Source organism: Bufo bufo, chromosome 10 (genome assembly GCF_905171765.1).
Source record: "Bufo bufo chromosome 10, aBufBuf1.1, whole genome shotgun sequence".
Classification (NCBI taxonomy): Eukaryota; Metazoa; Chordata; class Amphibia; order Anura; family Bufonidae; genus Bufo; species Bufo bufo.
In genome coordinates, this window is record NC_053398.1 from 129,933,063 (window position 1) to 129,949,648 (window position 16,586).

The following is a 16,586-nucleotide window of genomic DNA, read 5'->3' on the forward strand; positions in this document are numbered from 1 at the left end:
GATTAAAGTGAATGCAGTAGAATTCAAACTTTCACTATTCGCAGATGATATCCTGCTAACATTAACTGACTTACATATTTCGCTTCCCAACCTCTTTAAATTACTAGAGACTTATGGTAGATTGTCCGGTTATAAAATTAATACCACAAAAACTGAGGCTCTCCCTCTTAATCTAGCCCCTGATATTTTGACCACCTTAAAATCTAGCTTTAATTTTCAATGGACGGAAACGTCCTTGAGGTATTTGGGGGTCAACTTAACCCCTACTTATTCCTCGTTGTACGCTCAAAATTTTCCATCTATGTTCCGAGAACTCAAGGCCTTACTGATTAAATGGATGCCTTCTCCCATTTCCCTTTTGGGCCGTATAGCATCAGTTAAGATGAATATTTTGCCTAAATTACTGTATTTGTTTGAAACTCTCCCAATTCCTGTCCCTGAGAAGGAGCTGCGGGATTTTCAGTCATCCATATTCAGGTTCATCTGGAATGGAAAGAGGCATCGCATAGCTTGCTCAATTTTAATGTCACCCAAAACTCAAGGTGGATTAGCAGTTCCAAATATTAAAAAATATTACTGGGCTACACACCTTAGAAGACTGCCAGCCTGGTCCAATATGTACGCGTACTCCAGATGGATGGAAATAGAGAAGTTGTGGATAGCCCCTGTACATCCGAACTCACTCATTTGGTACTCCCTACAACCCTCACTTAGACCTGAACTACTGGGTCCTATGTCTTTTACATGTAACATATGGTCGAGATGTAACAGACTGTTTTCACTTGCATCGGAAAAATCTTCTATGGTCTCCTTTCTGTATAACCCACTATTTAAGTTGGGAATGAGCACAGCTTTTCTTAAAACATGGTTTCCCAGGAAGTTGTTCAGATTTGCGGATGTTGTAAACTATAGGACTCTGGGCTTGTTCTCATTTGACGAGGTACGTTCCTTGCATCAATTACCAGAGTCTTGTAGGTATCAATATGTGCAGATTAGCCATTTTTTTTCGGACCTCTTTCACTCAACGAAGGTGTCAACCCCCACGCTGTTTGAGAAACTTTGTAAATTGACTGTTACAACGAAGGGTCTCATTTCAGACATTTATCTTATCCTATCATCCTCCTCTGTCACTCACTCCTACATGTCTAAATGGGAAGTAATTCTAGGCCATCCTATAACATATGCAGAATGGAAACAGATATGGGAACGAACAGCGAAGTCGTCCTCATGTATCACATATAGGGAAAACACATATAAAGTGCTTATGTTTTGGTATCATACCCCACAGCTATTAAAACACTTTAGCCAAGATATCTCTGATAGATGTTGGAGGTGTATGATAGGTGAGGGGACCCACCTTCATATTTTCTCGGAATGTCCTGTGATTGTGCCCTTCTGGAGAATGGTGGAGTCTGTCTTTTTTCAACTCCTCGCAATTCGTTTTCCTTTTACACCTTTTTTTTACTTATTGAATATGCCAAAAATGTCATTAAAAAAACAATTCCTCCTATTAGTCCTTCAGGTGTTAACGGCGGCCAGACGCCTAATTGCGAGGTTTTGGTTGAGGGCAGACGCGCCTACCCGAATGGACCTCATACATAGTGTAAGGGAAGTTAGGAAAATGGAATACTTAACTGCATGTATTACTAACTCAGTCGATAGATTTACAAAGATCTGGCAAACATGGGATGACGCTTTTGATCACTTACAATAAAAGACCTTTGATTACCAGTTAGATTGTTATTTTTCCCCCTTCCTCTAATTTCCCCCATGTGTCGTGTCATTGTAATTGTCTTATGTCCTTTTGTGGTTTCAGCCCTTAGTGCGTTTATTGGCCTCAGATGCAAAATGTATGTTTTGTATACTAATGTACATTTGTTGATATTGACGTTATGCAACATAGTATTGTACCTGTATTGCCTCTTACGATTGTGCTATGAGACAATGTACCTGTACTATTTTTTCATTGATAAAAAAATCAATAAAATAAACAATTTTATAAAAAAAAAGAACCATTTGGCCCATCTAGTCTGCCCAATATACTGAGTACTATGGATAGCCCCTGGCCCCATCTTATATGAAGGATGGCCTTATGCCTATCCCATGCATGCTTAAACTCCTTCACTGTATTTGCAGCTACCACTTCTGCAGTAAGGCTATTCCATGCATCCACTACTCTCTCAGTAAAGTAATAATTCCTGATATTACTTTTAAACCTTTGCCCCTCTAATTTAAAACTGTGTCCTCTTGTAGCAGTTTTTCTTCTTTTAAATATTCTCTCCTCTTTTACCTTGTTGATTCCCTTTATGTATTTAAAAGTTTCTATCCTATCCCCTCTGTCTCGTCTTTCTTCCAAGCTATACATGTTAAGGTCCTTTAATCTTTCCTGGTAAGTTTTATCCTGCAATCAATGTACTAGTTTAGTAGCTCTTCTCTGAACTCTCTCTAAAGTATCAATATCCTTCTGGAGATATGGTCTCCAGTACTGAGCACAATACTCCAAATGAGGTCTCACTAGTGCTCTGTAGAGCGGCATGAGCGCCTCCCTCTGTCTACTGGTAATGCCTCTCCCTATACACCCAAGCATTCTGCTAGCATTTCCTGCTGCTCTATGACATTGTCTGCCTACCTTTAAGTCTTCTAAAATGATGACCCCTAAATCCCTTTCCTCAGATACTGAGGTTAGGACTTTATCACTGATTTTATATTCTGCTCTTGGGTTTTTACGCCCCAGGTGCATTATCTTGCACTTATCAACATTAAATTTTAGTTGCCAAATTTTTGACCATTCCTCTAGTTTCCCTAAATCCTTTTCCATTTGGTGCATCCCTCCAGGAACATCAATCCTGTTACAAATCTTTGTGTCATCAGCAAAAAGACACACCTTACCATCGAGGCCTTCTGCAATTTCGCTGATAAAGATATTAAACAATATGGGTCCCAGAACAGATTCCTGAGGTACCCCACTGGTAACAAGACCATGGTCTGAATATACTCCATTGACTACAACCCTCTATTGTCTGTCCCTCAGCCACTGCCTAATCCATTCAACAATATGGGAGTCCAAGCACAAAGACTGCAATTTATTGATAAGCCTTCTATGTTGGACAGTATCAAAAGCCTTACTAAAGTCTAGAAAAGCGATGTCTACTGCACCTCCGCCATCTATTATTTTAGTCACCCAATCAAAAAAATAAATAAGATTAGTTTGACATGAGCTCCCTGAAGTAAACCCATGCTGTTTTTCATCTTTCAATCCATGGGATTTTAGATGTTCCACAATCCTCTCCTTAAGTATGGTTTCCATTAATTTCCCCACTATTGATGTCAGGCTTACTGGCCTATAGTTGCCAGATTCCTCCCTACTATCTTTCTTGTGAATGGGCACAACATTTGCTAATTTCCAATCTTCTGGGACGACTCCTGTTACCAGTGATTGGTTAAATAAATCTCCAAATATACTAGTGTTCAGCTGCTCACCCTGCCTCTTCCCAAGGACCCGGTGCTCACTCCACGGATTCACCCAAATCCGATTAAGAAAATGCAAAATTATAAAGTGGTTGGAGGGCACTCAAATATCTGACAACATCCACGGCAGGATATCAGTAATCCTAATTTATTGTGCATAAAATAAATAATAAGCTATTTAAAATCCTACACACATACAATATAAAACATACACATGTATGGACATACAAATTACCGCAATACCAATAATTGAACTTAATACTAATATGGCTGCAATATAGATGCGCAATCTTAGTCAAACCTATGACCACATATAATCGCCATGTGTGGCGTGTAGATCGCATGTAAATGTCTGCACTCACCCGAGAAGGCGTCCGCATATGCTGAAAGTCACGTATGTTATAACATCAGATAAGCCCCGTAGGGCAGAGTACATTACCCCTCTTTCGTCCCCGTAGGTAGATCCTGCAGCAGCCGCTTAGACTCACCCGGCGTCCCGAGTGGTCTACAGGTCCCACGTGACCTGGCTGCATCTCACGTGATGCACACCGCTCTTTGGAAGACTGGTGAGTACGTTCTGGTCCTAAAGTCCGGACCATGTGCTTGTATCTGCATGGGAATTCACTCACTGGGGGTCCGAGGGGTGGGATGCCTTTAGATACTGGCACCTCAGGTATCCATTACAAAGTCCTTTGCTGTCATGAACCGTACGCGTTTCGGGGATCAAGCCCCTTCCTCAGCGGCAATGACAGCTATTAGAATCACTTTCCCTTATATACCCTCCTTCATTATGGCAAGGCATTCTGGAACTTTAACCACATTCAGATCCCGATATGGGATGCATGTCATGAGGAAGGGCTGGAATTGTCTTTGGTAGCCCGAAACGCGTAGACAAGACTGCTATTTTTGTAATTCATGGATGAGTTTTTACCGCAAGCTAAATAAATCTACATTCCTTTATTCAAGTGGAGCTGGATTTCTTTCAACCTCTTTTCGCATTTGCTGCCCGTTACCTGACACGGGTCTTCCGTGCTCACAGCTGAAGGAGGGGCAGGTGAGAGCTGCTGAACTTCTCTTTCCTTTAAGAGTTTAATATAAGTTCAAACCCTCGTGAACTTAGAGTCACCATGGTAAAAGATCATGTGATGGATCATGTGATGACCGGAGTGACGTCACCAAAGGTCCTTTACCTGTAATTAATGCTCACCACAGGTCCTGTTCAGCAAAGGAGACAGAAGGAGATGCCGGGCTTCGCGATCAAGTGGACTAAGGTGAGTTAAATTTTTTTATATTTTTTTTTAACCCCTCCAGCACTAGTTTACTATGCATTCTGTATTCAGAATGCTATTATTTTTCCTTATAACCATGTTATAAGGGAAAATAATAATGATCGGGTCTCGATCCCGATCGTCTCCTAGCAACCGTGCGTGAAAATCGCACCGCATCCGCACTTGCTTGCAGATGCTTGCGATTTTCACGCAACCCCATTCACTTCTATGGGGCCTGCGTTGCGTGAAAAACGCAGAATATAGAGCATGCTGCGATTTTCACGCAACGCACAAGTGATACGTGAAAATCACCGCTCATCTGAACAGCCCCATTGAAATGAATGGGTCGGTATTCAGTGCGGGTGCAATACGTTCACCCACCGCATTGCACCCGCGCGGAAATCTCGCCCGTGTGAACGCAGCCTTAGACATTCCAAATCCTGTTTTTAAAATCAGTTAATAAGTAAAATCCAAATTAATTCCAAAATTTATATGTGGACCTCTGGTGCCATCTGGTGGTAGAATAGAATTAAGAAATGTATTGCAAAATCCCTAGGGGAGGTCCTATTAGTTAGAAAATAATGTCACTAGTTGATTAAACTAGACCAGTCCCATTTTAGATAGGATAAAAATATGGTATGGGCTGACAGAGGGACGAGGATCAAACCATCATCAGATCAGATCAGATCATCAGGAGGCAGATCATCATCAGCAGCATCATCATCTTCTTTAATCAGCTTGGGATGGTCTTCTTGAAGAAGACATCTTAATCCATCAGATCCAGCCCTGACCACCTTTTCAGCCATTGGAGGCAGCCATTTTAGAACAATTGAAACTGATTTCTGCTAGCTGACATTTTTGGTATAGTATAACCTTACCTATATTTTATAGGATAATTAATTAATATAATATATATCTATATATATTCAACTAGCCATACTTTGTGTATAGTATCTGTTTTGGAATAAGATTGAGGTGTACCTGCAGCATCATCCTAAAACTTAATGCAATCCAGGGAGATTGAAAATATACTGGTGAAAACAAGGTATCATCTCTAAGGAACTGAATTCAGTTCTAGACCGGTATGGTCGATTATGTATATATATCTGTATAGATAAAAGATAAACCAGATTTGGGTTTAATCAGACATTTGTTGGATGAGAAAAATCAGGTATCAAATTTATTTAAAATATAATTAAGGGGTATTGTTATACTAAGGCATAGTAATGAATATATATATACTTTAGATTATTTTGACTTTCTTACTATTTTGCATATCATTAATTGAATTTCAATTGTCACCAATTTTCTTGTAAAATTCTTTTTATTAAAGTTTTTTAAAACAAATAAAACAAAAAATACTTTTCCATGATACAGAGAAAATATCAAATATAGGAGTCACCAATTTTCTTATATATTAATTTGCACCGTATTATTATTTAATAAATATATGTTTTGATATATGACCGCATTCATTTTGTCGTCTAACAGCGCAGATCATGAGCTCGTTTTAGCTTGGTATTTATGTTAATAGATTAGAATCTCCCTCATTACAGATTCTAATTTATTCACATAAATAATATAGACTGTCAATCGGAGACATCATAAATATTCTGACAAATCGCAAGGCGTCACCAACATTGACAAACTTATAAACAAGCAAACACAAACGGTTAAACCACTCCAGGACCTGCAGAAGGAATATCCACACATAGTTTTTTAATTACTTACAAGCAAAAAGCTTCATCACTGGAATGATTTCCGCCTTGATGGAATTTGAGTGGAGTCCATACTTTAAAAAATGGTTCTCGAACCCCAATAAGGGGAAGAAACAAATATCAACAAATTATTAATTCCTCCATCTACCATTTGACTATTCCACATCCACAGTCCCCATGACTAGATGGCAGACAGAGGTACCACAAGCCACCCCATCAGTGATACTCCGGGCATTGGAATTCTCATACAAACATTTACCCGTAGCAAGATACACAGAGATGATCCTACAAATCTGTCACAGATCATATCTGACTCTGAGAAGGGGGTTTAGAATGGGCATATATGACACCACCAACTGCTTTAAATGCGGGATTTTGGACGCAGGACTTTACCACTGTCTATGGGACTGTCCAATGATAAGAAAGTTCTGGGACAAAATCATCACCTTCACTAACACACACTTGACCAATTTTACCAATTTTTACCAATTTTACCACTTTGGGCGTTGTTCAGTTATTTGGATAATGATAAATACAACTGCACCCCGGGATGTAGGAAATTGCTACACTTTGTGGCAGTAGCAGGCACCAAGGCAATTTTGCAAGTCTGGTTACAGCCCACAATTCCCCCTTTTAAATTATTCTTAGAGAAATGTATCTTATATCATGCGTATGGGCTGGGTGGAGGCTTTACATCAAAAAGACAAAAAAGTTGAACATTTCTTTCAGGTGTGGGAAAGTTTTATTAACATATTGCCGTTACATATCTATAAGGCCATACACAAATGCTTTTCGGGGACCACATGGTTTCTGCAACAGATGACACTTGGCGAAGAACCGGTTCTACTATCCTGAACCGGGATGGAGTGGGATCATAGAGCCCAGATACTCCTGAGCATCTCCATTTTTGTTCTAGTCTTTTCTTTATTTGTCTGTGTTGTTCTCTAATTCACTTCCACAAAGTAGCACTGTACATTAGGAAAGAGAAGATATCGTGGCATCTACCCCAAGAGCCCACTAGGGACCATATCAGTCTATAATATCAAGGGTCTCTCGGGGATAGCTGCTATTGTATCTTACGGAGGCGGTCGGCTAATACTGATAGTTTAGTTGGGTTTTTGTCAGCCTCTGCATGTTCATGGACACTACAAATGATAAATAATTTTGCACTTGTAAGAATGGATACTAATGGTAGCAGTGCGACACTGCCTTTGTTTGTATGTTTATTCTTCAAATATTTGAAAACTTAATAAAAACTGTTTAAAAAATAAAAATAAAATGCCGGATCACATGATGCACCGCCATTCTGATATAACTAGAGTAGGGACAGGATGCTGCTGCAGTGATGGACAGTGTTAGGCCTTTATTACTTTTAATAAGTGTGCTGGTGACCTGTAGGCATTATTGATGGGTGCAATACAGCTCCATTGCGACAGTGAGACAGAAATATCATACTTAATAGTGCTGTTAGTCTGAGGGTGACCTGTTGCCATTTTAGTTCGGTGCAATCCTACTCCTTTGCGAAAAATAATAGTTAATCAGTCTGTTAATTGTGTGGGTGACACATGCCTATTTTTTTGGTGAAAAAACTTTTGCTTGCCACTGTCACAGGGAAATATAATAGTTAATCAGCCTGTTAATTAGTTCTGTGAGACCTACCCAGGGGCGGACTGACCGGACGGGCACTTCCGACGTGGTCCGACGGCCCCGGCCGGGATGGGGGCCCGCCTCAGCTGTGCAAAGTTATTCACCCAGGCCCGGCGGATGGCGCAGCGTCGTGAATCGCGATATTATCTATAGTATTCCCGGCGCAGGCAGCCGCAATAACGTCATCACACGCCTATGCCGGGACGCATATTACTAAAGGGACAATAGGGGGCAAATTACTACATGGGGGCAGTGTGGGGGAAAATAATACTGTGGGGGCAGTGTGGGGGGGAATAATACTGTGGGGGCAGTGTGGGGGATAATTAATACTGTAGGGGCAGTGTGGGGGACAATTAATACTGTAGGGCAGTGTGAGGGAAAAATTGCTACTGTGGGGGCAGTGTGGGGGACAATTAATACTGTGGGGGCAGTGTGGGAGACAATTAATACTGTGGGGGCAGTGTGGGGGAAAAATTACTACTGTGGGGGCAGTCTAGGGGGAATCAATACTGTGGGGGCAGTGTGGGGGAAATCAATACTGTGGGGGCAGTCTAGGGGGAATCAATACTGTGGGGGCAGTGTGGGGGAATCAATACTGTGGGGGCAGTGTGGGGGAAATCAATATTGTGGGAGTAGTGTGGGGGAAATCAATACTGTGGGAGCAGTGTGGGGGAAATCAATACTGTGGGGGCAGTGTGAGGGACAATTGGTACTGTGGGGGCAGTGTGGGGGACAATTACTACTGTGGGGGCAGTGTGAGGGACAATTACTACTGTGGGGGCAGTGTGGGGGACAATTACTACTGTGGGGGCAGTGTGGGGTCAATTACTACTGTGATGGCAGTGTGGGGGATGTCGCTATTGGGTAGGAACTATTGGGGCATTTCTATTACAAGGACATATTAGGGGACATTATTTTTCTGGGACACTATACAGGGATTATTACCTGGAGCACAATATAGGATGTTATTATTACTGGGGGTACTCAAGGGGACATTATAATTGCTGTAGACAACATAGGGCCATTTGGGGGCCATTTATAAAACTGGTGTAAAGTAGAACTGGCTTAGTTGCAACCAGATTCCACTTTTAATTTTAGACAGCTCCTTTTGAGAATGAAAGGTGGAATCTGATTGGTTGCTATGGGCTATGATAAATGACCCCAATTATGAGAAATCTAACATGTCTGTGTAACAAACTCTGTAGAGAGGAGAAGCGTCTGAAAGAATTTGTCATGGCGGTCTGCGTCAAACGGAGGAAAGAGAACATGACAGGAGATGTCACTGGATGTAAGAGGTATGTGGTGCTGTATTCTCCTACATGTAGAGCTGGCTCTCTACTGTGACCTACATCTCATCTTCTCATCTTTTTTATTATTAGGCTACTATCACACTAGCGTTAATAAAGTTTTCCGATATTGAGTTCTGTTATAGGGTCTCAATACCGGAAAAAAAAAACGCTTCAGTTTTTCCCCATTCATTGTCAATGGGGACAAAACTGAGCGGAACAGAACGGAGTGCTCCAAAACGCATTCCGTTCCGTTTAGTTGCATTCCCACACCGGAGAGCAAACCGCAACATGTTATATTTTGCTTTCCGTCCTGGGATGTGGAGCAAGACGGATCTAACACAATAGAAATAGTTTCTGTCCCCCACTGACTTTCAATGGAGTTCATGACGGATCCGTCTTGGCAATGTTACAGATTATACAACCGGATCCGTTCATGACGGATGAAGATGGTTGTATTATCAGTAACGGAAGTGGTTTTGCTGAACCCTGCAGGATCCAGCAAATACGCTAGTGTGAAAGTAGCCTGATTTATGTATTTTAAATTTGACAACTAAAAATTTAATTTGGCTCCTGGGTATTTTTGCAGTCCTATGTAACACTACAGATAACATAAGGTGAAAGGGTTCTCTGGGATTTATATATTGATATTTATAGCTGATGTGGGCGGTGCGATATGTGGGTATGGCTTGAGGGTGGGCGGGGACACAGGGGCCCCATAATCTCCTATTGCCCGGGACCCCATGAGTTGTCAGTCCGCGACCTATTTTTTTGGGTGAAAAAAACTTTTACTTGCCACTATTACAGGGATATATAATAGTTATTCAGCCAATTAATTGGGTCGGTGAGACCTACCTATTTTTTTTGTGTGAAAAAAACTGTACTTGCCACCGTCACAGGGAAATATAAAAGTTATAATAATGGTTCAAGATTGTTTTTTATTCATATGTATTTTATGTTATTTTAAGTAATTTCCCTATCCACAATTGTTTGAAGGGCAATTGTACTGCTTTTACACCCACTTTGGGGCATTTTGCAGCCTTCTAGCCCTTTCTATGACTTTTTTACAGCCATTTTAGTGCCCCAAAGTTCAGGTCCCCATTGACTTCAATGGGGTTCGTTGTTCGGGGTCAAGTTCGGAACCCGAACCAAACTTTGAAATTAAGTTCAGACGAACCCCTTGAATCTGGACATCCAGCGGTCAGCTCATTCCTACTCCTATGTACAAGAAAATAACTACTATAATACTGCTCTAATGTGCAAGAATATAACTACTATAATACTGCGTCCTATGTACAAGAATATAACTACTATAATACTGCGTCCTATGTACAAGAATATAACTACTATAATACTGCCTCCTATGTACAAGAATATAACTACTATAATACTGCCTCCTATGTACAAGAATATAACTACTATAATACTGCTCCTATGTACAAGTATATAACTACTATAATACTGCTCCTATGTACAAGAATATAACTACTATAATACTGCTCCTATGTACAATAATATAACTACTATAATACTGCTCCTATATACAAGATTATAACTACTATAATACTGCTCCTATGTGCATGAATATAACTTCTATAATACTGCTCCTATATACAAGAATATAACTACTATAATACTGCTCCTATGTACAAGAATATAACTACTATAATACTGCTCCTATGTGCAAGAATATAACTACTATAATACTGCCTCCTATGTACAAGAATATAACTACTATAATACTGCTCCTATGTACAAGAATATAACTACTATAATACTGCCTCCTATGTACAAGAATATAACTACTATAATACTGCCTCCTATGTACAAGATTATAACTACTATAATACTGCTCCTATGTACAATAATATAACTACTATAATACTGCCTCCTATGTATAAGAATAAAACTACTATAATACTGCCTCCTATGTACAAGATTATAACTACTATAATACTGCTCCTTTGTATAATAATATAACTACTATAATACTGCTCCTATGTACAAGAATATAACTACTATAATACTGCTCCTATGTGCAAGAATATAACTACTATAATACTGCTCCTATGTACAAGAATATAACTACTATAATACTGCTCCTATGTACAGGAATATAACTACTATAATACTGCCTCCTATGTACAAGAATATAACTACTATAATACTGCCTCCTATGTACAAGAATATAACTACTATAATACTGCTCCTAGGTACAAGTATATAACTACTATAATACTGCTCCTATGTACAAGAATATAACTACTATAATACTGCTCCTATGTACAATAATATAACTACTATAATACTGCTCCTATATACAAGAATATAACTACTATAATACTGCTCCTATGTGCAAGAATATAACTACTATAATACTGCTCCTATATACAAGAATATAACTACTATAATACTGCTCCTATGTACAAGAATATAACTACTATAATACTGCTCCTATGTGCAAGAATATAACTACTATAATACTGCCTCCTATGTACAAGAATATAACTACTATAATACTGCTCCTATGTACAAGAATATAACTACTATAATACTGCCTCCTATGTACAAGAATATAACTACTATAATACTGCCTCCTATGTACAAGATTATAACTACTATAATACTGCTCCTATGTACAATAATATAACTACTATAATACTGCCTCCTATGTATAAGAATAAAACTACTATAATACTGCCTCCTATGTACAAGATTATAACTACTATAATACTGCTCCTATGTACAATAATATAACTACTATAATACTGCTCCTATGTACAGGAATATAACTACTATAATACTGCTTCTATGTACAAGAATATAACTACTATAATACTGCTCCTATGTACAAGAATATAACTACTATAATACTGCTCCTATGTACAAGAATATAACTACTATAATACTGATCCCATGTACAAAAATATAACTACTATAATACTGCTCCTATGTGCAAGAATATAACTACTATAATACTGCTCCTATGTACAAGAATATAACTACTATAATACTGCTCCTATATACAAGAATATAACTACTATAATACTGTCTCATATGTACAAGAATATAACTAATATAATACTGCTCCTATGTACAAGAATATAACTACTATAATACTGCTCCTATGTACAAGAATATAACTACTATAATACTGTCTCATATGTACAAGAATATAACTAATATAATACTGCTCCTATGTACAGGAATATAACTACTATAATACTGCTCCTATGTACAAGAATATAACTACTATAATACTGCTCCTATGTACAAGAATATAACTACTATAATACTGCCTCCTATGTACAAGAATATAACTACTATAATACTGCTCCTATGTACAAGAATATAACTAATATAATACTGCTCCAATGTACAAGAATATAACTACTATAATACTGCTCCTATGTACAAGAATATAACTACTATAATACTGCTCCTATGTACAAGAATATAACTACTATAATACTGCCTCCTATGTACATGAATATAACTACTATAAACTGCCTCCAGTAGCATAAGGCAATTATTGTTATAGTATTAATGGTGGCCATGTTCTGGATTTACTGGTCGCTGTGCAGCACTATTACTTGGGTTTTGTATTACTCCCTGGTATCCTGCCCTCTAGTATCTTGTACCCTGTTTCTTACCTTTTGCAATTGGTGTCAGAATGAAAAGGCTGAGGAGCAGAATGTGCGGCAGAATCGCCATGTCCTGTGCGCTGTGGACGCTCTTCTTCTAGATCAGAGTCATTAGTTGCAGGAGGTTTTCTAAGGTCATAAATTATACATTTCTAGTTGGCATTGAGCAAATCATGATCTAATTACTGATCTAGTTTTACTAGCATCGTTATCCAGCTATAACCATGGTATATATTATCCTGCTACACTGGCACCTCCCCTCATGTAATTCAGAGGAAACTGGTTCGGGGGGTTTATACAGAATTATTAAATAGAGCTGCTGACTGTTTTGGTTACATTAACCCAGAAAAATCTGTTTGTGCCCAATTACTGCTCGCAAAGTTCCGCCTTGTTAAACATAAGTGCAATAATAATGTGTTTTGGGGGTAATCCCCTTCTTCAGACTAACGTCCTCCACTATCAATGCATATAGACAGAAAGACATTCACATAACCCACCAAACATATGAAGGAATGGTTAACCGCTATCACCATCTGCTGGAAAAAAAGGGAAGAAATATCGGTAGACATAAGCAAGGATGGCCAGAGCCCCTGACTGTTTCCTTAATGTTCCGACAGAGCGCAAATACAGCTCTTTACTTAATCAGTGAGAGAGCTGTGCATCTGCACTCACCTCTCTCTCCCTGATGACATCGATCTGTGGGATCCGGGTGAACACCATAAAGGAAACCAAAAATCAAAGTTGCTGACTCGCCGTTTTATCGGTGCTTTACCTCTACTCAAAAATATTTTGGTAATAAAAAGTGATCATAAAGTCACACACACTGCTTAATGGTTTTAATAAAAACTACAGATTGCCTAGCATAAAATATAACTATTATAATACTGCATGCTATGTACAGGAATATAACTACTAGAGATGAGAGATCAAAAATTTGATTTGTCCGGTTCGCCGAAGTTTCCGTAAAAATTCACTTTGACCCGAATTTATTTGCGGCGAATTATGTTGAAAAACATTTATTTCCTGGCTGCAGAGAGCCTCTATAGTGGTGTAGAACACTGTGCCTTGCAGTAACATGCATTGGGAGTCTGTTGTGGTAGTGAAATAATACTGTGAGTCAGTATGACATGCAGATGACAGGCGTCGCTCTTAGAATCACTGCACACTTCACTTATTTGAGCAGTGACAGGGCCAAAACTGACCAAATAACTGAAGTATCAACTCAGCCTTACAGGTCGATGTTAGCGCCAAGAAGAAGCTCGCTCCTTTTACACCGTCGTCAGCCGATTGCACATAGATGTCTACAGAACCTATTCTATTAAACACTTATACAAGTAGAGCTCCCCTGACAGAGTGGAGAGGGTGTAAGCAGTAAGTTTGTGTTGACGTCTCTGATTAATTTGCCCTTCCTCTGATCCGTTAGAACAATAACCCACAAAAAACGGATCCTGTCTGTGGAGCATCTGTAACATCCCAGAGTTATGTTACGAAACTCTTTTACCCTGCTACAACCTGTTAAGTGTATTTATACTGTCATTTAATGTGATTTTATCTAATATTCACACAAATGTGCATTATAAGCCTTGTAAAGTATATATTGCTGTAATTTCCATGTTCACCAGCAGGTGGCAGCAATGTTAGCTGAGACTTAGCTACAGTTTAGTGTTTCTAGGCTGGAATAGTACATTCCAGTTTATCTCCCCCCTCTCTGAGCAGAGTGGGCTCACCCATGTCCTGCCTCATGGGGAGAGAAGGAAGTTGAGTTAGTGTGCCAGCCACCCCTGATTGGGGAAGGCTGTGCGTGTAGGAGCTCCCAGTTCTAGGGATCCAAGCTAGTATCTTGTCTCAGCTGAGACAAAAGATCATCATTCCCAGCTGAGCCTTTCAGCCTCAGCTGGTTGAAAGCAAGCAGCCACCTCCAGTATTCCAGGAAGAAGCATACCCTGTAAAGCCAACTGTGAGTACCGTCCAGAGACCAGGAGAAGCCAAATTCCTCCTCAGCTAGTCAGTCCCCATACAGAAGAAGATAGTAAGCGCAGAAGATATAAATTCCTGCCACATTACAGAGCCACAAGCAGACAACTTATCCTGCAGAGAGCTCCAGGCACATGATAGAAGCAGAAGATAGATTCCTGCCACACATTGCCAATACCTGCTGGGACCAAAGACTATTGCGGTATCTCACTTGGATGAAAGCTGCATCAAGTAAAGACAAGTTTGAACTTTATTCCAAGTCTGGATCTCAATTATTGCTGCAAATCCCTCAATTACTCCTACTAGCAACACACTCATTTTATTGCAAGTGAGCCAGGATCCAGGAGTCCAGCCATACCCAGGGAGGAGACACCGTTGACACCATTGCTATTACCACACAGAGACATTACACCACTCTGGCATTCCTAACCTGGTACGTGAGTTACAACACCTTAAAGGGCCCTGCAACAGTACCCTGCGCATGCTGCAATTGGCGTCACAAACAAAACCTTAGACTATTACACCCATATCCTGACCCACTGCATAATTTGGCATCCGTGTAACCGTACCACGGTCCGGCACATTGCACATCCACCTTCACAGAAAGGTCAAATAAATGATAATGTCAGCCAGGTCAAAAGTCAAAATAGTGGACCAGTCATGACGTGGGATGAGTGGGAACAGCATGAGAAGTCCACAGAGTGGACCTATGACATAGTGGTGAGGTGGAAGCAGCATGAGAAGACCACAGAGTCGCACAATGACAGGGTCTGGAGGTGGAAGCAGTATGAGGAGGCCACCGAGTGGCACAATGACAGAATCTGGAGGTGGCAGCAGTATGAGGAGGCCACCAAGTGGCACAATGACACAGTCTGGAGTTGGCAGCATCAGGAGAAGGCCACCGAGTGGCACAATGACAGAGTCTTGAGTTGGCAGCAGTATGAGGAAGCCACCGAGTGGCACAATGACAGAGTCTGGAGGTGGCAGCAGTATGAGGAGGCCACCGAGTGGCACAATGACAGAGTCTGGAGGTGGCGCCAGCAGCAGCATCAGGAGGAGGCCACAGAGTGGCACAATGACCGAGTGTGGAGGTGGCGGAAGCAGCATGAGGCGACCACAGAGTGGCCCAATGACAGAGTCTGAAGGTTGCAGCAGAATCAGGAGGCCACAGAGTGGCACAATGACAGAGTGTGGAGGTGGCAGCAGCATGAGTAGGTCACAGAGTGGCACAATGACCGAGTCTGGAGGTGGCAGCAGCATGAGGAGACCAAAGAGTGGCACAATGACAGAGTCTGGAGGTTGCGGCAGCAGCAGCATCAGGAGGATACCACAGAGTGGCAAGGTGACAGAGTGTGGAGGTGGCAGCAGCATGAGTAGGCCAAAGAGTGACACAATGACCAAATCTGGAGGTGGTGGCAACATGAGGAGACCACAGAGCAGCACAATGACAGAGTCTGGAGGTGGCAGCAGAATCAGGAGGCCACATAGTGGCACAATGACAGAGTGTGGATGTGGCAGCAGCATGAGGAGACCACAGAGTGGCACAATGACAGAGTGTGGAGGTGGCAGCAGCATCAGGAA

General features: G+C 40.6%; 2 protein-coding genes across 6 annotated transcripts in view; one reads left to right on the forward strand and one right to left on the reverse strand.

Annotated features, from left to right (window-relative positions):
* LOC120981117 (fatty acyl-CoA hydrolase precursor, medium chain-like) overlaps nt 1–16,586 on the forward strand; it is a 675,808-nt gene that overhangs the window by 383,707 nt on the left and 275,515 nt on the right. The window lies entirely within an intron of this gene.
* LOC120981115 (fatty acyl-CoA hydrolase precursor, medium chain-like) overlaps nt 1–16,586 on the reverse strand; it is a 289,738-nt gene that overhangs the window by 78,882 nt on the left and 194,270 nt on the right. Inside the window, exon 1 of one of the 5 annotated variants that reach the window (XM_040410608.1) lies at nt 13,041–13,204. The exons of 3 other annotated variants lie outside the window; for them this stretch is intronic. In XM_040410608.1, coding sequence (XP_040266542.1) covers nt 13,041–13,101 — 61 coding nt within the window. In that variant the 5' untranslated portion in view covers nt 13,102–13,204. Of the gene's footprint in view, nt 1–13,040; nt 13,205–16,586 lie in introns of those variants that run through there. One more of the 5 variants, XM_040410613.1, reaches the window with a different exon arrangement.